General features: G+C 35.2%; 3 protein-coding genes across 5 annotated transcripts; 2 read left to right on the top strand and 1 right to left on the bottom strand.

Moving 5' to 3' along the window:
- The first annotated feature begins 1,294 nt into the window (after positions 1–1,294).
- Positions 1,295–5,593, top strand: LOC146167950 (uncharacterized). Its single transcript, XM_083390882.1, has 5 exons — positions 1,295–1,490; positions 2,388–2,547; positions 2,723–2,892; positions 3,035–3,190; positions 5,417–5,593. Exons 1-5 carry the CDS (start codon positions 1,307–1,309, stop codon positions 5,515–5,517), a joined length of 771 nt encoding a protein of 256 aa, XP_083247008.1. The 5' UTR covers positions 1,295–1,306; the 3' UTR covers positions 5,518–5,593.
- A 1,338-nt stretch (positions 5,594–6,931) lies between these two features.
- LOC146167949 (calpain-11-like) lies at positions 6,932–12,331 on the top strand. 3 transcript variants are annotated; one of them, XM_083388817.1, is made up of 10 exons: positions 6,932–7,319; positions 7,394–7,541; positions 7,642–7,819; positions 7,885–8,081; positions 8,145–8,215; positions 8,508–8,622; positions 8,795–8,926; positions 8,993–9,084; positions 9,166–9,250; positions 12,106–12,331. In XM_083388817.1, the coding sequence occupies exons 1-10, from the start codon at positions 7,209–7,211 to the stop codon at positions 12,243–12,245; spliced, it is 1,269 nt and encodes a 422-aa protein (XP_083244943.1). In that variant the 5' UTR covers positions 6,932–7,208; the 3' UTR covers positions 12,246–12,331. The 3 variants fall into 3 exon arrangements, with proteins under 3 accessions (XP_083244943.1, XP_083244944.1, XP_083244945.1); XM_083388818.1 differs by lacking the exon at positions 12,106–12,331 and adding an exon at positions 10,809–10,928; XM_083388819.1 differs by lacking the exon at positions 7,885–8,081 and having other exon boundaries at positions 7,642–7,761.
- Positions 12,236–22,051, bottom strand: LOC146167948 (1-acyl-sn-glycerol-3-phosphate acyltransferase gamma-like). Its single transcript, XM_083388820.1, has 9 exons — positions 21,725–22,051; positions 21,478–21,647; positions 20,790–20,951; positions 19,695–19,848; positions 16,157–16,259; positions 13,925–14,000; positions 13,732–13,835; positions 12,817–12,941; positions 12,236–12,597 (listed from the first exon to the last, which is right to left on the bottom strand). Exons 1-9 carry the CDS (start codon positions 21,906–21,908, stop codon positions 12,527–12,529), a joined length of 1,149 nt encoding a protein of 382 aa, XP_083244946.1. The 5' UTR covers positions 21,909–22,051; the 3' UTR covers positions 12,236–12,526.
- Between the last annotated feature and the right edge of the window lie 192 nt (positions 22,052–22,243).

The raw sequence follows: 22,243 nt of genomic DNA, 5'->3' as shown, positions 1-22,243 counted from the left end.
GGCCTACTTGGGTCCATTTGTTTAGCCGGAATCGGACTGGAGTTATTTTTAACTGACTCTGCAGCCCTGCCTTTTAGTAGCCTATTATTTTTCGAGTCCCATTCAGCAAAATACCTTCCTAGCAAATAAACTATTATTTCCAAGTAGTTTAATTGGGTTATAAATACTGCCTTAGGCCTACTTTTATGTAGGTATCCAGTGTTAGACATATTCCTTTTGAACATGCGCCTTAAAAAGTTCCAGTTTGTTGACAGACTCAAACACGCTTTGCACTAGGTCAGGTAGAATTTTAAACTTGTCTTCATATTAAAGTTTAAATTATCCAAGTGACACAGCATGTCGACTATATAGGCCATATCTTTAATCCTCTCGGTGTCTGAGAGCTCGGGATGTTTTCTTTTACTCTATCAAGAACAGCTTTACGACATCTTAAAGTTAAAATAAGTGAGAAGGTACCTGCCTTTTTGACATCCATCTTACATTATAGCGCATGGAGAGGCAGGTCAGCTGGAAGATTTTGGCCCAACTCAGTGAAGATTCTTAAATTGTCGGGGATTTAGCGCACATGTACGAATGTGGTTAACTATTTCTACCACAGGTTTACAAAGTGGTCTGAATGTAATGAGTTAGATTTAAGTTGGTTTAGTGGATTTTACGGAAATTCTCATCGCTCGAAACTAGTCCCAAACCAGGAATATAAGAATTCCATGAACGCTTGGCCAAAAACTCCGAACTAAATGTATATAAGTAATGGATCTATGCGTAACAAGAGCAATTTTTAATTAAAGTTTTGTCCAAGATTTTTGTTGTTATTTAAAAAAATTAGATGTTTTTTCTATTAACGTGTAATACGCTTGTTTTCTTTTGGTTTTGATAAAGATAAATTGCGCCCTGTGCTCATAGAGTTCTTATGCCCGATTTACTGGCTCAGAATGGGAGAGTTAATAATAAAGATATAGTGTAAAAATAGACTTTTAAAAGTAATTTAATAATATCTTTATCCAGCCAACAAACGTTTATGAACTATCCTACACCTTAACCCCCAATATGTGCTCCTTGTAAATATTCCATCGTGCATTTTAAATTGGCCACATCCTGGTCCGCAAGATTCTAAACACTTATTTTAATAAATGTAATAAACACGCATTTTCGGATGTTTGCAAAAGCGTGGGGGTTCTTCTCACGACTCTCCCACACACTTAAACCTAACTGCGTTTCACTTTCAAGGCCTTTTGGAGAACATCGAGACATTTTATTTATTGTTCATTTTGTTATGATAGGTGCTTTAATTGTAGTTAACTATTAAATGACAGAAAAAGTAAAAAGTATGTGTGAGACATTCGATGAAGACAGTTTGCTGTCGGAGAGATTGATACACCTGGTGTCCGGCTATCCAGAGTTGTATGACCGAAGCAACAACAATCACCACAATGCAGAGGTTAAATATGAAATATGGAGAGCAATTGGAGAAGAGTTAGACATGAGTTATGGTAAACGATTATTAAATAAATTGTATAGGTTATGAGTAAGAATGTTTGATATGATTTAAGGTCAGATAAAGTCCAAGGCGGGCTCCAAAAAAATGTGCACATTCCTGAATGTGCAATTTATGTGCACTGAAGGTGCAATGTACGCGGAATGTGTGTTTGAATTAGCTTTTGGGTAGGTTAAGCAATGTCAATAAATAATAAATATAATAATGCCTGACCCACCCTCACCCAAAGGTGCAAACTAATTCTTTATCGAACTTCCGGGACCGGCTGATTGTTATATGACAAATGGGTTAGTTACCATACTTTTCATTCGGAAACCGGGTGCCGGGCAAATAGCCTTTTCCATAACATACTACTTTGCTCTAAGGTCCATATTTTGCCGTAGTGCACTTCAAATGTGTACTGTTAGGTGCAAATACCGTTAGTGCACATTATGTGCACTGAACCGTCCACATATGGCAAGTGCACAATGTGCACATTTCGGTTTTAAGTCCTGTTGCCTAGTCTACTGAACTTTTCAAAAGATTTTGGGTGTGCAGCGCCACATTATGCAGTATAAAATTAACGTTTTATACACACCTGAGGTTTGCAATCAGACAAAAATTTAACCATTTTACAAAATTAGGTAAGCAATTTACTAAATTAGATGTGAACACAGTTTTTTTTCAAAAAAACTGTGTGTGCATCTGTTACAGTAATACAGACTGACGCAAAACCAAGTTGTATTCAACTTGTTAAAATACTTTTGATAACTGTTTGTCACTGAAGTTTGTAATGGTATTGGTAGACATACTTTTGTAACTGGTATCAAAAAAGAACTATCTATTTAGTATATATTAAATGTTTAATACTAAATAAGTTTCCAAGGTTAAGTACATGTCTCTTCTTTGTCAGAGGGTGCTATGAAAAAGTGGAAAGCACTTCGCGATGCCTACAACCGAAGTCTGCGTGAGATTAATTTAATTAAAAGTGGAAGAAAAATTAAGTCAAAATGCACTCCTTACAAATTCTCAAATCAAATGAACTTCTTGGATCATCATTTGAAGAAAAGGGGGTAATTCCTTATTTTAGGATTTGTATATATTCGGTAAAGTGTTTCCCACTGGGTTAATATTATAAATTTATTCAAATTCTTTGTACTGCTATTCCTAGTTTTTGCATGTCCAAGTTTGTTTTAAAAAGCACCAAATATTGTGTATTTGTGTTGTTGCTAAGCATTATGTTTTCAGAAAATATTTTTCAAAAAAGTATTTGGAAGAAATTGAAGCTGCACAGCAAGAGGAAGTTGAAGAATATGTGGATGATTCAATCGACATTAAACCAGGAGATGCTCCAAAGTCCTATGTAATTGTACATTATTCTCCAGATGATGGTAATCCAGAAATTGAAACCAAGCCAGGTATACATAGGTTTTATTTATTATAGTGTGAATGGCATCTTTCAAATGCCAGTCATAACATGAGCTTTTAACAAAATAAATCTATTGTTAAAAATTATTGTTTAATGCGCATTTCTTACCTACAATATTTTTATTTTTTTAGATATCCGTCTACATTCTGCGTCAAAGCGGCCAAGAACCAACAAGTTTCATCCATATTCTAATTCCACAAAACAAATAAAATCGAGGAGTGATGAAGATGAGCTATGGTTACTCAGCCTTGTTCCTGTATTTAAACGCCTATCTGGCTATCAGCGAGGTATTTTAGTGTAAAACTAGTTGTTGTATTCTGCAATGCATATATTTGCTATACTGCTCTGCTAAACCAATTAGAAGTAAATGAATATTACAGCAGTAGTACTTTGTCCATTAAACAGCAGTTTAAAAAAATCTGTTTGGCAAAAAATATTTGCATTGTCATACATTAATGTACCCCCCAGTACAATATGAAATAGTTTCTCATTATAAGTCACCATGGGCAAATCTGAAAGACCCCTTTAAACCACTTCCCCGCAACCTTTTTCCACTTGCCGCATTGCAACAGAGCTAAAACAATTCAATGGCACACCTTCTAAATATGTAGATAGACAGTAGAATATTCTAGGCAGCCAAGAGTAAAAGGAGCAATTTATGATGAAAGATGCCCAAAGCACCGACAATTTCCTTCGTCTTCTGATTTTGCGATTTTGCAGATTTCGTAAATTTCTAAAACTGGCCAAAGTTATGAAAATTGAACTCCTTTTCAATAGCTGATTACATAATCACAAAATGCCAATAATATATTCGCATGATATTTTATGGGTTTTAAGCGTATGGTTAATCTCACTTTCCACTTCGGTGTGCAGTTTGAAAACAATTGTATGTTTATTAGGGTTGTTCAAAAAAACACTTTTTTGTCAAATTTCAGTGGGGACCCCCTGGAATTGTTAGGTTGCGTCTAAAAACCCCACAAAACAAATCTGAGGTTTGGTTCAGTATTTGACCGTGCTACGATTCGGGCTAAAATTTTGAAAAAAATTAATTGTCCTATTCCCCTAAAAAAAATTTTTTTTTTTTTTTTTGCGTTGCTTTGCAATTGAATAGCCATAAATTAACCTGTTTTGCAGTAAAAAAGTGAGTAACATTTCAACAACATTTATTAGGCTGTTTTGTACAAAAAATGGCTTTTTAGCACATTTTTTAACTTTAGATAAGTAATTAATATAATTGTGTCAATTACTAAATGCACTATTATATTAATTTGAAGTCATGTTTGCTGCATTAAATTTAAAAATTTTAAACCATTTTTCATACATAACAGCCTAACAAATATTGTTGAAATGTGACATTTGTACCATGACTACTCACTTTTTTACTGCAAAACAGGTTTATCTATGGCTATTCAATTTCAAAGCAATGCAAAAAAAGAAAAAAAAAATTTTTTTAGGGGGATGACAATTCATTTTTTTCAAAATTTTAGCCCAAATCTGAATTTTCAAATTGGCGTAGCACGGTCAATACTGAACCAAACGTGCTCAGATTTGGTTTGTGGGGTTTTTAGACGCAACCTAACAATTCCAGGGGGTCTCCACTGAAATTTGACAAAAAAGTGTTTTTTTGAACAACCCTAATGTTTATACTCCTGATAGTTGGTTTAAAAAAAGTTTTAAATATAATTGAAAGTTTATAAAATTACACCTGGATTATTGCACCCTTAAACGCAACTAAAACACCTCTGGTACTGTAATGGCCACCTGGCATGGTCTTGCGGCACACTAGTGTACATCGCTTGCGGAGCACTGCTCTAAACCACACTAAATGTGGTAAAATGAACTAGAAAGTTTTCTTGTTTGTGAATCTTTGTACGTTTTCCTAGTGTGATTTTGATTTTTTTCAAGTGTATGTGTGATCTTAACAAACTGTGGCACAATGTTTTTCTCGGTTTCATGAATCTATAATTTTCAGTTTAACTTTATCATTATAAAAAGCCTGTCCATAAACAAAGATTGACTAATGTTATTTGCCAAGACTAGCCGACAGAGCTGCTCGGGGCTGATTTAAAACAACTCTAGTCCAAATGTGACCTAAGAAATAAATTTAACGCATAAAGCCAATTATCAAGTCACTCTTTGTTGTATTTTGTCTTTTTGTAACTATAAAGAAGTAGCAGGTAATAAATACAGCAATAGAGGAGTCATAGGGATCACATTATTGATTTACCCATATTACTAGGGTGGAAAATATTCCAGCCTATTGTAGTTCACCTTTAGAGGTTAGAGTGTGCCACCATTTTGGTTGCAAACTTGCTGCTGCTCAAGCTCACAAACTCTGTGTTTAACTAGTCTTACATAGACTTACTCGATTCCGAATCCGACTACAGCTAGATAAACTGACCTAAGCCACTAGTAAAGTTTGATCTATCCACAAGGTAAAACTTTTACTCTCAAAACGATCTTTGGAGATCTATCTTCCACTATTTAACATGTAAATAATGTTGTTCTTTCAGGCCTGGCAAAAATTAAAATACAGCAGCTCCTATTGGACATTGAATACGGTGATCAACCACAACAGATGTTAGACTTTACTGAAGAAATTAATGATAAATAACTGTGCAATATTATGCTTGCTCTTTGAGCATAAAAGCGTTTTGAATTACTTTGTTTGCGATATTTTGATGAAAATGCAGCGTTGTTTTGAAGTTCTATTTTGTGTCGAATAAAGTTTGCTGAATACAAGACATTTGTGGTCATTGCATAATTTTCTTTGTGTAAGAGGTTGTCGGTGTGGACAGTGGCGGGTTCAGGGTTTGGGGAATTAGAAGTCCTAAGTGGCCAGAAAAACGCCTCAAACTTTTTTTTAGCCTTGTCAAGGTTATTGTTGGGTAATTGGTGGGGTTACAAAATGTGTTTATGAGGGGAGTTAGCGATGTACTTACGGGTGGGGTTTGGGGTTAGGTAATATGTTGTATAGGCCTGATTTAGGTTTTGTTCCGTTCAGTTTAGGACTCATTTTCGATTTAGACGGTACTATTGGGTATTAGTCCTTTTTTGGTCTTATTTCGAACGTATTCCTACGTTGATGTTGTTCTTTTTTCGGTGTTATGACTTGGGTCTGCACAGACGTCACGTAAAAAAATCACTACGCGCGAAATACAGGCCGTTCATCGTGTTAAATTTCAAGATGGAGATTTGTTACCCACCATAGGCCTATGTGCTACAATACAATGGCAATATAGCCAAAAGGTTATTAAGATTGGCGCAAAGCGCGAGAAAAACTTTAACTTGACATAGGCTACTTGACAAAAATTGCCATTATGTGTGACTCCATCCTGCGCTAGCCTTTGGCCACAAATAAAATGTGTAATTATAATGCTTTCTGTAGGCCGCCTTATTCTTTTTCGTTTATCTAGTTGAATTTGGTAAAATTTGTAACCTAAATGGGGCCCTTTTGCTCTGGATGCTCTATTCATGGGCGATAAAATACAGATGTGGTAAAAATATAGGCTACCCCGAAAATGCATTCCGGTTTCATGTACCGAATTATTGTCAAACACTCCACTGCGCTGTTCAGCACTCTTCTAAACTTTTTTTCCTTTTTGCTTGGTTTTCCTGTGTAAGATAAAAAGCGTGCAGCATGATTGATAAAAAAACGAATAGGCAAAGTAATTTTGGCTACATAAGTAGCAATGAAAAAATAACTAATGCAAAGTAGCCTACTCGAAACTGCTGTGGCAAAAAAATGGAAGATTTTTTAGTTTCAATTTGAGAATAATGTAAGTTCGCAATAAGCAAATTTCACTGCGCAAATTGTCATGTCCGGTTTATCTCCCGTTAGACTAAAAATTTGTTTTCAAAGCGATTTATAAAGTTTATAAATGTAGAGAAAATTTATAGAATTATAGAATTATACCCGTATTTAATTTAATTTTCGTGACGTATTAAAAAACAGCAAAAATATAAAGCAACGTTTTATTCACTGAATATCTCTTTTTTCTAAAATTTTAGACAGGGCATAACGTGACTGAGTTAAACCAAAGAGATTTTGTTATAATCTCTTTGGTTAAACCAAGTGGTGACGACATGGTGGAGTGAACTGCATTTTTGGGTTTAGTTAAGATTCATTTTTTTTCAAAATTTGGGGTTCAGTTCCGGTTCGGCTCCTTAAAATAAAATAGGGAAATACCCGTAGGTAAATCCATAAGTTGTTCAATTACATATATATTGCATTATACAAAGAGATTGCTATTATACAACAATTAGTTATTGGAAATCGCAAAATTGTTTATTTGAAGCATTGGTATGTCATGCAACTTATATACAGATGACAGTTTTCCAAATTTAGTTGAAGCACTTCACGGAGAAGAACTGTTTTATCCACAATATTTAAACATCAGTTGGAAGCGACCTAAGGTATTCTTGGGGGTGTACCGGTACTTTTGTTTATACCAGAACATATTACTTGTAAAAGTATATTGTTTGTATAGGAATTGTCCGAAAATCCATCTCTAATTGGGAAAAACGAGCCAAGCCTACCAGTACAAGGGCTTCTTGGAAATTGCTGGCTTTTTACATCCTTTTTCTTTTTAAGTAAAAATGTCCACCACTTGCAGCAATTGTTTTTGAATAAAAATGGTAAACATTCAATGTGAAGTTGTAAATAAAACTTATCTTATATATATATGTATATATATATAGTAGTTTTAATTGAGTAATTTAAACATGTATTTTGTAGATTTTGAGAAAGAATATAATGGTCGGTTTAATTTCCAACTTTGGAATTCCTCCACTGGTTCTTGGACATCTGTTACAATAGATGACAGATTGCCCACTGTTAGCAGTCAACTTATAGCAGGTTCTTGCGCAAATAAAAATCAATTTTGGGTGCCTTTGCTTGAAAAAGCTTGTGCTAAGTCAGTGTAATCTGATTTTAATCAATATTAAGTATATATTTTTACTATCATATTTAATTTATTAGGTTTTATGGTTCCTATCAAGCATTATCATCAGGGCTTGCTTCAGAGGGTTATATGTTGCTAACTGGTGGTTACTGTTGGAAGAAAGAAATTTCATTACAAAAAAAGAATGAACTGGACCATTTCAAACTACAGATAAAAAAAGCTTTAAAAAATCCCCATTCCATGATTGTATTTGTATCAGTTAATCATAATGTTGGTATGCATTTATTCTTTTAGTCTAGTTTTACCGCGTTTTAGAACATTTATTGATTTTTAATAGATTTTCTCGTTGCTCATCATTATTATGCCATGGTTGAAATGAATGAATCACAACAAACAGAAAGCAACTTGGTAACTATTATTTTCATCCTGTATTCTTGTTATAAGCTATCTACACACTAGAGTGAAGTCTATCCAATTTATTCATCTAAAAAGGTGTTTACAGAAATAAGTGCATGAAATAAATTGCATGAAATCGCAATATTTTCTCTTTAAGGTGAAATATTTTTTTCCGTTTTTTTAATGACTTACTTTCATGAACTAATTTTATTTTAAATCATTGTCTAAATTAATGTGTATAGGTTCAGTTTGAATATTCTGGCAAATATGCAGTTAAATATGGTAGTGTTACTCTACATTTTAGATAAAACTGTGGAATCCATGGAATGGTGAGAAAAAGCAGAATGTTTCTTTGTCACTACTTTTCCAGGGTTTACCAAGTTTCACATTTGCTACATTGTCATTAAATTCAATAGAAGGTAGGAAGTTGTCTAAATAGAACTTTAGCAAGAAAAGTGCAGTGTACTATGACTCAAATGTATTAATTTATTTATTACAGTAATTTGTTACATATCAAACGAACAAAAAAAATTGTTGTTAAAATAGTTTAAAAGATTTAGTAGAAAGTGTTTGCAAAAACTTATTTTACAGATCAACCAAATAAATGGCAAGACAATGCTGTGATTGGAAGATGGGAGGCAGGACAGAACTGTGGGGGTTTCCATCACACAGAGACGTTTTATAAGAACATGCAATATTTAGTTTCTATGCAAAGCTGTGAATGTAGGAGAACTGTAAATACATGACAAGATATGGCTTGGTTTATCATAACATAAAATATTTAAACAGGCATTTTGTTTGTGTGTTTAATTCAAAAGAACAAAAGGGAATTTAAAAAGAGGAAAAGTCTTCAACAAGCAATTGGATTATCTATTTGGAGTGTAAATATTTATTTAGCATCTGATGAAAGGTTTTAATTTTCATTACTGGCCCAATTGACTAACATTTTGTTTTATTTCTAGTTTCCAGAAGAGCCAAAGGCAAAACTTGACCAACTGTACTTGACGACAAACCAACCTACCTTTTCTTATCAACCTAGATACCAAGGTGACATTTTCTTGAAGAAAACTTTCATTGTATTAATGTATTTATTGTACATTTTTATACAAATATATATATCTTTTAGGCGAGGATAAATGCCGTATAAGGCTTATTTCCTAAAATTGGTACACCAAATGTGATTAATCCTAATCACAATTAAGATAGCAAAATTGTGTTGTTTAAGTAGTAAGTAGTTTTTAACAAAATACCTAAGTAACTTAAGTAATTCGAGTAAATGTTGTGACTGACAATCAGGCTAAAAAAAACGTCCATCAAAATTGTCAAAACACACAATATTAATCATAAAAAATAGACAAATGGTTGTTTATTTTTTAGAATATTTTTGTACAAAACACAAAATGCAGATCTTTCTTAACATTATTTTCAGTATTTGAAATTTTACATTGGTTAGGTTAGGACAATGTTTTACGCAAACGAATCTAACCCAAAAGTCACAGTAAGTTTCTAGCAAAATAGTAAATAACAATCTGATGGTATTTAAGATAATTACAAAAGTCCGTTTTTACATTGCAAGTAACGTTTGCCTAACTCATGGGTGACCAAACTATGGCTGAAGGCAGTATCCAGAAATCCAAAAAGGGGATCCCGAATTTCCAAATAAGAGAATTCCCCTAATTTCCGTCTGACGTTAAAAAACAATGACGTCATAATATGGTGACGGGTATGACGTCATAAATACGACAAAACTAATTAGAAAATTAACGTCCAGCAAAAGAGAAGACGAACAGCGAACATGTGCGTCGTCGGCGTTACCTTTAGGCAAAAAACTGAAACAAGTATGTAAAACATGTGTGTTTAATTTTGGTAAACTCATAATTCGACTATCAGCCGCGCAGTTTACTAGGTTTCACGGAACAATGCTAAATTACAAGAACGTCTTTTGCCACCTGCAATGCTAAACGAAGATCGTTTTACCATGTGTTATTATGCCTCCATTAGCACAACATCTGCGCGGACTGTGTCCCAAGTGAGCTAAAGTACAAGCGTTGGTTGAGTGAAAATGAGTTGCGTCGATTGCGCACTAATCACGTGGTTTGATAATTTGCTTATCGAGAATACTTTTGCAGTCACTATAATCACATAAAAATGTCGACTTTAACATGCGCAGGACAGTTAGACCTTCTTTAAGAGAATCTGCTTTAGTTAAAAAATGTAACGGATGCGAACTGCGAGTACATTAGCTGCGCCCAACTCGACGTTTTTAGAAAGAGACAAACAAAACAGGTTTTACTTAGTCTTGTCAATTGTCCTCGAACACACACTTGTTAATTAGCCGACCTGAACGAATAACGAAAAAAATAACCTGCGTTTACGGTCTGCCCTTCAAACAAGAGACGAAAAACGGCGTTTTGCGTTTGATTGTGGTTTCTCGTTAGCTTGAGACGCGTGACCCTATTACATTGAAACATTGCTTCGTCGGACAGTGAGTTAAACCCTGATATAAACGAACAAAAAACGATAATTTCAGTTACAAAAAGTGGTCGAAGGTCCGAATCCCGAACTATGAATGTTACTTTTTTATGTTTTTCTCGTTTAATAATAGGATATATCCTGTCGATGAAGTTTGAATCAAAATTTAACTTTCGGCTTGGTAATTCCTGGTTGAACAAAATGACATGTGATGTTATGCAATGTAGCTTCTGATGTTGAATAAGTAAATCACCTGAAAATAAATACCAAGTCATGGGAAAATTGCCAAAAGTTTTTAAGTAAGTAATTATTTAATTCTACCTACCCTAATCACAATATAAAACATCTACCCCAGTAATTCTCAACCTTTTATGGTCAACGGCACCCCTCAAAAATAATAAATAGATTTTCGGCATCCCAACTGGAATTTTCGTTGAGTATTTACTGAAATGTAACTAAAAATGAAACCGGAACAACAATCAACTTAAAACATGTAGGAAAATGTCATTAGATATGGTCTATAATCGTACGCAAATAGTTGTATCAAGAAGCTTACCGATTGAGCAAAATTCAGATTCTTAAAAAGTCTGAAATACCTATCCACACCTTTGGGCATTAAAAATGGCACACCAGGGCGCCGCGGCACCCCGGTTGAGAACCACTGATCTACCCTGTTGCCAGTGGGTCTAGTCCAACTATGGTTCTCCTAAACATGATTAAGTTCGTTATACATAACTAACGGAAATAGTTGTGATTCAAACTTGTATAAATGCATTGAAAATTTAATTTTAAAAGGAATTAGAATGCGCATACAGGGAGTTGAACTGAACCTAAACTTTATGAACCGGTTTTTGGTCGATTTTTTTTCAAGTTGTATTTTTGCATAGTCAAGTTATGCCATGTTCGATTTTTTTTTATTGAAAAAAACATTTATTAAAACATTTATTAAATAAAACGTTGCTTTTTATTTTTTCAGATATTTAAATAATGAGCTGCTTGCTTTTTAATACGTCACGAAACTCAGATTTAATTCGAGTTAGGCCTACAATATAATCATTATTATTCTTTACATTTGTTGACCAACATTTTTAGATTTAACGCAACTTCTACTGTATTTTAAGTGGAACTTTAGAAACCGGTTTTGAAATAACAATGGTCGAACCGGTACTTTTGATTTGCTCCCAACCGAAACCGGAACTGAACCAATATTCCGAATCGACTGCCTGATAAAATCAATTTTGAGAAATGATTGAGAATATTGTAATAGACTTTATAGACCAACTATTACAGGCATCGAACTAGAGTTATGTGTGTATATTTTAACTCTAAAAAGTAACTCTAGAATGAAACTTATATAAATAGCATATTGAAAATCGTTGCAAATGTGAATATAATTTTTTCGTATACTCATAACTTATTTGTTTTACTAGGTGACATATCAATGTTCTGTTCGCCTGCAGCAAGACACAAACACGTTCTAATTATTCCCAGTACGTTCGCGCCTGATGTAAATTGCAGCTTCCTTTTGCGGATTTGTACATCGCAACCATCAAGAACGAGACAATTTTGAAGTTGTATTGCGTTTAACAACAAGTTGATGAAAATAAACAAGAACAGAATACGCGACAGCCACATTTGTCGTGCTTGGCATGATAAATAAATACGCAAATTTATTCGTGAGTGGCATAGAAAATCATTAGCACATGGATATACAGTGTTTGATTCAAAGATTATTCTTTTCATTTTCCACGATTGCCCTCAATCACAGCGCACCCACGAACACAGTTAGTGAGACGAGCAAAGTGTGTAATAAAAACGATTTTAAGCAAACAAAACAGCAACGCTTTTTCATCACTTCATCTTCTTCCCATATGTCGATTGGGCGTACCCTCCACCAATCATGTTTTGATAGAGAAAAGTAACTATTAAAAAAATTAACTGTTAGCAGAAAATACAGTACAATATTTTGAATACTACAATGCAATATTAACTAGCAAGAATGATCACAAATACAGTAACTGACTTAAAAAAAATAATTTATAATATAGGACAGCTAAACACTAGTGATCAATTAAGATATACCTTTCACTTAGTTTTTTATAACGAGGAAAATCAAAAACCTTCTGGAAGGTTAAACTTACATGCCACTACGATTCCAGCTGTTGCGGCACATAACCACCAAGAACCGCTCGACAATATCCACGATAGGAGAAAGCCAATCGGTATTAGATACGCCAATGTGCAGCCAATCATAAATACCAACGATCTAGCAAAGTTTAAATAATTAACCAAAATCGCAAAAAGGTTTCGGCAGCGGCAAAATTTAGAAAAAAAATACAACAACCTAAAATCATTTAAACTTGAACAAAAAAATTTAAACTTGAACAAAAAGAAATTTATAACAAAAAAATAATCGCTAACCGTATCTAAAATTTCTGGACATCGCAAGCATCTTTTTACTTATTATAATTAGAATATTAATGTTCAACAGTAGTAAACACAACTCACGATTATAAGTAGTAAACCTTATATAATGAAGCATACTTAATAAATGAATAGTCACGCGACCAGTGTTCCGTCTAGTTTTTTTTACCACGTGCACAGGTGCCCAAAAATACAAAAAAGCAGTGCGCAAAGTGCCCAAATTAATTATCAAGTGTAAAAGTACTTAAATGTGCTTCGCTGTAAGACTTTGTTATTTGTTTTGGTCGTCAATTAATTGAAGCCTGCTAACGTCAAGGTTCATGGAAGACCTAGCGGGACCACCGCTACTTTTAATAGAAAATAAAGTACAATGTGGGGATCAAACAAACAAGCCTAAATGCTAATCTATTCGTCAAGGATGTCGATATAATAAGGTTTAATGTTGATTTTGGTGAGACCCTTTCTTGTAATTTTGTATTTGAACTTAACTCGAATAAAACTAATTTTGGGACTTCTTTGTTCGTGTACCCTCAAAAAAACTTTGGCTCGTACGTGACTACAAAAACTAATTTGGGCACTCTTTTGTGCGTACGGTTAACTTGTTTCTTTATTAAAATACGCCTATCCCATACCTGTAGTGCTTAGAAATGTGTACGGTTGCGATGTCATTGCTCTCCTTTAGTTCTCCGTTCGTCGGAAACGTCTGGTGTTGTTGATAATATTCACACAGTTCATCCTGTAGATCCCACATAAATATTCGTTTAATTGATGTTGCCCCCTATCAGTACCTTCAGCAAACACCAAAATGCGTATTTCTACAGGTACCTTATCCTGATACATCTGGTGTATGAATTCTGTGCATTCCTGGTGGTCGTTGGGTATGTTTTCCATTGGAATTCTCCTAAGAATAACAAAGCGTTAGCCTGCCGTACCTTATTATACAAGTGTAACTCGCTGAGTAGTACCGGATTAACATAGTAACAGATGTAGCAGCTGCTTCGGGCCCGCGCTTGGTGAGCAAAACATGTTTTTTTGCAAAAAATGTCGAACATAGTTGGTAAGTAATTTTTGGCTTGCAAACTGGAATGGCATTACGCATTTATCTATATGTATGATAGTAAATAATTGTACAGCAGAGAGATCATTTTCAAAATTGAAGTTGATTAAAAAACATTTGTGAAACACAATAGGGTCAGAGCGGCACTATTTCACTATTTTGAATATTGAAAATGACGTTCTGAAGTCACTGAACCCAGTATGGCAGAAAGCTGGCGACTATGTCGGCCGAAGAATCAGACCTAAAACCGAAGAAGTTGGTCCAAAAAAAAGTTAAAAAAAAGGCGTATTTGACAAAACTTTTAATTTAGATGACTGCGTTTTATAAGCGTAGAATATTTTCGGAAACCATGCGTACCTTACTAAAATGAGGTGTTGCAAACCACACAATCGCCAAATTACAAAAATTTTATCGCGCAAAAACTGGTTTATAACCGAAAAATTTATATATTTAAACAATTGCAGTACGCTTACTGTCCGTTGGTCACTTAGAGTTCTTTGATTCAACTCTCAACGGTGTTGATTCAACTATCAATTAATTCAGCATTGCTTCGCGGCCACGAACAATCATGTTGCGGGCCTGGGTTTGGACCACCCTGGTATAGCCTATAGGTCTACTCTAGACTACTATTGTCCATTATGTCCAGCTACTCTTTTGAGCAGCAATGTGCTGACATACTTTACCACCTGGTGCCATTTTAATTAAAATTATATCTTGCACCTGACCACATTAAGAAAAAATTTAGCTAAGCTAGTAGTATAATGCATTACGTCCAATAGCGCAAAAATCAACAAATTCATGCCAGGTTTGAAATAGGCAAGCAGTTTCAGTTACTCTTTAAAATTTCATATAAACTTCCAAATGAGCAGAAACAAGTAGGCTAGGCTAGCATATTCTGAACCTGATTTTTTAAAACTGCACTTCGGTAAACATTTACTACTTAACAAATTATACAATACAATTTGCAAAAATATGGCGAAAAATCCCCCAAAAATCCCTACATCATCAAAATCCCCAGATTTGTCCCTAAAAGGGGCTTAAAGTTGCAATTTGGAACTAAATCCTTAAAAGTGAGAGCACTGATCATGATAGTCGCCATTCCTGTTAAATAGACAGGTATGACATTCCCATGGGCATATCAAGGATCTACCAGGCCATGCTTCTCCACCTAAGGCTAAAACTATATTTTGGGCTGTTTTAATTATGTAAACGCAAAAAATGTTCACGCTACACGCGAATCCGGCCTCGTTTCGCTATGGTTGTGTCTCTGAAGAATATCTATTCAGCCAAAAGGCACTATCCATACTATGGTATGTTGCACTTCAGTGTGTGACTCTATATGGTATGTTGCACTTCAGTGTGTGATTTCGACAAAGAATTTCTATTAACTTGGTTTACAAATATCGTTCAACAAAAAAAAATTCTTTCAATTTTAAGAATTTTTTTCTCGCTATTTGATCCGATTTTGAGCTGCATGTGTGCAGATGAGTTCACCCCAAAACAGCTTACCTATGTAACAGTGTTAGATCAAAAAAACAGACATGTCACAAAAAAATTTCCGCCTACGACGCAACTATTTGCTAATTTATTTACTTGTTGATAGTCTTGTTTATCGCCTAAACATGCCAAGGTTGATAGATTCCTGTGGCGAACACATGATTTAAGTTCAGTGACACGACCAAAAAAACCGAAGAATTTAGCCCAAAAATACTCGTCACCAGAAGGCAGGCTAGATTCTGCCAGCCTGACCGAACCTATCTGAAGCAATTGCCACATTTGCAGAGATCAAAATGCGTCGAAAAGACCTTTGAATGATATTGTTGAAGTTGAATATTTCTCCTTGCAAATAAAACATTACATTAGACTTTTGTTGTTGTAGAATGTAGATCAAATCTATAAATATTCAATTACTTCCCGGTCATCATCTGTTCATCAAAATAATCTGCTACAGGCCGCGCAATTAATTAATCTGGCACTGTCGCTGAGGGCTGGTCGCTCACTTAATAAAGATGTCGGCTTTGATCGTGTTTCCTTGAAGGTAATCCTTGAGCGTTGGGTCGCCTCCTCCGCCGAAGCACACCGTGTAATCATAGATCGCCGGAACTGAAATGTATGTAAAAAACAAACTAAATAAAGGTCATAAACATTTTTGTAATGTTTTACATTTTTACATCTATATATATATAAATTTGAAAGTTTGCCGGCTGGTCGGTAGGTCGACAAATCACACGTGTTCGCCGCTCAGTCACTGACACGCGATCTTAGGAAGACAGACAGAGCAACATCGCTCCTACTGCTCCCTCTTATAAGCGGGGGTAAAATAGGAAGAAACTTGTGTGCTCCCAGACAGAAAAAAATTGTTCTTTTCTATGAGAGAAAGTAACGCATCTCAAGCGAGCGGCGTCGCAAACCTGTCACGGGTAAGCAATTTTTATTTTTAAGGGTTTTTTGACGTATGACGCAGTTTGGTGCCGGGATTATTTGCTTGAATATTACGCAAGTCTAAACAATCACTGTTACAACCTATAGTTTTACGGTTGTTAGTAATTCTGGATCGATAAATGTCGCGGGTTTTCACCATTACGGAAACAACACATAACGTTGCACTTTGATCTTCTTCAGCAAACTTTTATACCACGCCAGTCGATTAGATGCCGCTTTCACACAGGCCGTATCCTTATAGGGGGATAGTCTTATTGTTTTTGGTTAGATATGTTGTTTCCGTGTATAAAAAAACGTGTGAAAAGTGTAACTTAATTTCACAAGACAAAGAATTGAATTTGATTTTTTACAGTCACGCAGATTAGAGCGATAACCGTATCCTTATAAGTCGAAAGACGACCGCGCCTTTGCTGTTTTATACAGAACGTGTGAAACGTTTAACAGTAAAGACTTAAGTTGAAAACTTCTAGCAGTATGTTTAACCACGCACAATTTAGGCAGAGTTCAAAAAATATCGCGATATCGCGTTATCGCGTTTGTTATCGAAGTTTGAACACTAAGCAAAATTACTTTTCAAACAAAGTTTTCTTTCGTTGGACGCAGAAGGGTACCTATCGGGTTTACGTATTTGCTTGAATTTCGCGCAATTTGAACTATTGCTGCTACGAATTAAGGCTTTACGTTAGTTAAATATTTTCGATCGATATATGTCACTTGTTACGGGTTTCCGTTACGTAAAATATGCGAGACGTGTTTATATAGCTAGAAAGCTTACACAATGCTAGCTGGTAAACAACTGGCATCCCAAAAAATTGCTAATCACAAAACCTATAGCATACTATAGGACAGCATAAACTTCACTGCCAAAGGAAAGTATATGATCAAATACTAAATTGTATTACAGATCGAACGCTTTAAGAATTTCTTAAAAGCATGTGTAAGAGAATGAGTCTGTTCAAACAGACCCAAATTTCAGTATCAAACCAATTAAAATGGACATTTTTTCACCAGACTTTTATTCTTAGCTGTAGGTCTGGGCATCTTAAATAACTAAAAAAAAAATTCTTTGCGACAGCCGTCCTGGGTATACAACTTTTCACAAAAAAATATATTATAAGTAAATCTTATGATTACATACAGACAAACGACGCCGTTTTTGGAGAAACTGGAGTGATGCGCCATGAAAGAGAAAAGTAGTCATTTTAGAACGCCAGCGGGGTCCGGCCCGCGGGCCGTATGTTGCCCACTCCTGTCCCAGGGTGTACCATGATTTTTAAATGGTGTACCACTTTGCCAGGTAACACATTACAATAGGCCGATGACTAGCTATCTGATGTTGTGTTACTTTGCCATCTCTTGCTGACTATTGTGACATAATATTTCTATTGTGATATATTATCGTACGACCAGTTTGACCTGTAGTAACCTGATGTTTTGACATGACTTTGTGGCTGGCTATTCGACATAAACTACGTTAAAGTAAGCATCTGCAGCTTTTGCTGTATTTTCTGCTCTTTTTGAAGGTAAATCCGAAAGTAAAAAAATTCTATCAATGATGTTGGGAGCACTCGAAACAAGGCTATCACCTCGCTTCGCCCAACTGACTAAAGAAATTCAACAGCAACGCTCACATTAAATGACTGATAAATTTTGTATTTGTATAAATATAGCTGCACATTTCCCATACCTTGCAGCCTTGATCATCCTTAATTCGATTACGATTACCAAAGATTCGGTGTATTGTGACTGGGGAATATAAGTTTTGAGTAAACGTTAAAAGTGTGTACTATTCCGAAAAAGGTTGAAAAGCACTGCACTTGACTACTAGAATTAAATGAACATAAAAAATATTTGTTTGTCAATTGCCTGAGTATCAGTTTACGAGAAACTTTTAACTAACCCCGAATGCCTAATACAGTGGTTCTCAACCTTTTTTGGCTTGCGGAACCCTACAGGAACTATAAATAGTTCGCGGCCCCCTTGCTCGTATTTTCGCTAAATGGATAACTGTAACGTTAGATTAAACAAGATTCAAACAGCACATTAACTGTTTAAGGTTAAAAATACCCTTTTAATTTTTGTCACTTTTATCTTACACAAAAAATTGTATTAAGAAGCCTGCCAATATAGCAAAACGTTGAATCCTGAAAAAATAAAAATAATATCTCTCAGCACCCTTTGAGCGTTAAAAAGGGCACACCAAAGTGCCGCGGCAACCGGTTGACAACCACTGGCCTAATATAAGGTGGTCTTTTTTCATAAAAATGCTAACCATCCATAAAACTAAGAAAGTTTAGTTGCGGTTGCCCAATGTACGAGTCCCACAATACATTGATCTTAATTAATTTTCAAAGAGATGTTTTTATCGGAACATTTACGCTGAAATGGCGCAATATTCGAGCGCACAATTTTGCTTCCTGGTTTAAAGTAGTAAACTTAGGTGATGAACAAAGTAAACCAGAAGGCTGGCAAGATTCAGCAAAAGCGGACTGTTTAATAAACTTTTTTTCATTTTTTACTGGTTTTATTCCTAAAAGAAATAAAAATAGGACTAATGATCACACAAATTTTGTTCCTCAAATAACACAACATAGTCAGAAATAGTCCATTTTTACAAAAACATTTACCACGGCAAGAAAAATTCAGTTAAGAGCTAATCAAGCTAAGACAGTTGCACCAGTCATACGCAAAACTAAAGAAATCCTATATCATTAATCTACCACCACATAATTATTTACTTTTTTACTTTCTTGTTTTGTTAGTTTTCATTGGTAAACAAAAAAATCAAAGAATTCCAGGGCTGAAAAGATTACACCCAATATGTCAACGACCCACAGAGAAGCATCGAGAAAAACGCAAGTGCTAGTTAATTGTTTACGAGGTCTATCAATCAATATTTTGTCAACAAACTGCATGACATAATTTATCAGTACGGTGGCATGCAAGTGGCATCTGACAAGCTTTATGTTTGTTTAGTGTCAATAAACAGCCGCTGTTGGTTAAGTAATGCCACGTAGTTGACAAAGTACAGACCATATGCGTAAAGTTCACATTATTGCCGTAATTGTTTGCGCCGTTCCGTGAAAAACAACTTACCCGAACAGCGCATGCCTTCTATCGTGGATATAAAACCCTTTGTCCTGGGCGTTAAGTGGTGCTTAAGCGGCTGGAGGCCGTTGTTTTTCGCAAACTCGACGCTTAGCTTGTGCTTTTCGGGCGTGAAGCGCGTACCCTCGCAGAAAAACAAGAGCTGCAAAAAACGCAAGCTTCAAATTTGCTTTTTTAAAAGGCGGGTAGAAAAGTATGAACAGTGATATAATGCTAATTATCAGATGGCAGAAAGACAGGACGAAAATCAATTTAATTTGGTACAAAATGCCTAATAGGTCTGTGACTAATGTTGATTGGCAACAGTACAGGTGTTTCCATTATTATTCATGTTCTTTATTTAAACACGACTTACGGCAAACATTCAACAAAACTAGTTAACTAGAAAAACTTGTGTACTGTTAACATGGGGCAAACAAGCGACACTTACAAATCCCAATGATTATTATTTTACGGAGAAAATAAGGTTTAAACATGTGACGGTGTAATAAAACCTAATGTGCTGAATGTAATTGCTATTCCATATAACGTTTATTGAAATGGATCTCTGTAAAAAGCCCCAAACTGGACAATCGAGGAAACGTTTTAGTTCTAAATTTGTTCCGATTTTTCATGTGCAATTAAAACAGCTGTGTTCATTTGACCTCGCGCCATTTACGACGGTAAAAAAATAAGACGTGAAAGCGAAATAGAAAACATCCTAAGTTGTTAAAGAAAAACTTTTTTAGGGTGATGCCGGAGCAAAGAACTTTTTGGACACGACAAAAAATGAAAAAAAAGTATTGATATGAAAAAAAGTATTGATATGAAACAAACGTTTATCTTGTTTAAGCTGCCGAATTCTAGGAATTTGAAGAGGGCAAGTTGGACCACGATAACATCGCCAAATTGTAAGGGAGTACAAAATGGCAAATAATAAGGTCAGACAACGGCCAAATAACATGCGTTGAGTTAAGAAAAAAACAATTGCGCGAAGGGACATATTCCTATTATGGAAAAGGTCATGACGTTATAGCAAAGGGAAGTAAAACTTATTTTTTTTCTATTAATATACTTTAAGGTAAACAATCGCCATTTGCTTACCCAGAAGTTGTATTTGAAAGATCCATATGTGACAGCGCTTTTAGCTAGGATATTCTTGTCTTCCGCGAAATTTCTTCTTATAAAAATGAACTCGTTCAGCCAAAACGCCGGACCCACAACAGGAACAAATATTAGATTCTTTTTGGCTACAGCTTTAATGTTCTGAAAATCACAGCAATGAATAAATAAATATAATAACTATACAAACTTAAAAATATATAGATGCTTCGTCGATTGTTTTTGTCAATAGAATGTTAATTATACAAAGGTATGAACCGACGCTCCCTAATAAAGAAACTCATTTTGGGAAGTTATATAATATATAATTTTTTTTTTTTTCAAGTTTGTATAATTTAGTTAAGCACTGTTAAACTAAATTTATGTAAACACCGTGTTTTGGTTCAGCTTTTAATATGTTGCACATGGACATGGCACATGGGTACTAAAAATATATTTTAGGAATTTTTTGATGACAATCAATAAAAAGGACAAGATAACACAGGGCTGTTTTTGTGTACTTTAAATGCTACAGTACACAACTTCAATTATTTCAAAAACTTCCCATTTTGTTGCGATGTAGATACTCGTGTGCCTAGACTTGCCTTGCAACAGGATCTGTTGATCGCACATGAAATTTCAAAACGCCTATATCGAGCTTACGTTATCGACCTTTTTACACTATGCTTACTTGCATAACGCCAAAATGCTCGCCAAGCATCCAGGTTGTAATCCAATCCAATTGGGATTTATGATTCATCAACAGGACGGCTTTCTCGTTGCCAAGACGTGTCAAGTCTTGCTTCTTGACGTACAATCGCAAATCGATGTTGGCCCACCAATGAGCATAAGCAGGGACAACTGTTAAAAGCTAGAGCAACGTTAAACTTCATGTCACACAAAATTTGCGATTTGTACATCACAAACGAAGAACTTACGTATCCAGTGAATGTACGTCAGCTTGCCCAGCAGGTACCTTTGCTGATCGATTAGGCCGATCCATCGTAATGGGATTGTGAATAGTTGGGCGAAATTTACAATAAGTGAGGTCCATACAAAAACGAAGCCTAAAGTGGCTTGAAACACCGTATTTTTCTTAAATTGTACAAACGTAAAAGACATTGCCAGCTGCTAAACAGCTTTGTCAATCTTACATTAAGCTAAAAATTAACACAACATCAAGGTCTCTGAAATACAGTCATCTCTACTGACATATTTGCTATAAATATACAGCAACCAAGCACATGTGTACAACTAGCATGCAAATCATGAGCCAAGTTAAACTGCGCGAAATAGGTCTGCTGGTTCACAAGCCTTATAAAACGGCGTACGTCATTACTCTCTAGCCACAAGTCTGTCTGAGTAAGCTTCATATTAAATTACAATACAAAGTGAAATGCTCTTACGGCGCATGCTCAGCGTGTGCGTCGCAGCGCGCATGCCTACTGCAGCCGATA

This window comes from Ascidiella aspersa, chromosome 1 (genome assembly GCF_963924565.1).
Source record: "Ascidiella aspersa chromosome 1, kaAscAspe10.2, whole genome shotgun sequence".
In the NCBI taxonomy this organism is placed as follows: Eukaryota; Metazoa; Chordata; class Ascidiacea; order Phlebobranchia; family Ascidiidae; genus Ascidiella; species Ascidiella aspersa.
The sequence above is the reverse complement of the archived record's forward strand: the minus strand, read 5'-3'. Positions and strand labels throughout refer to the sequence as shown.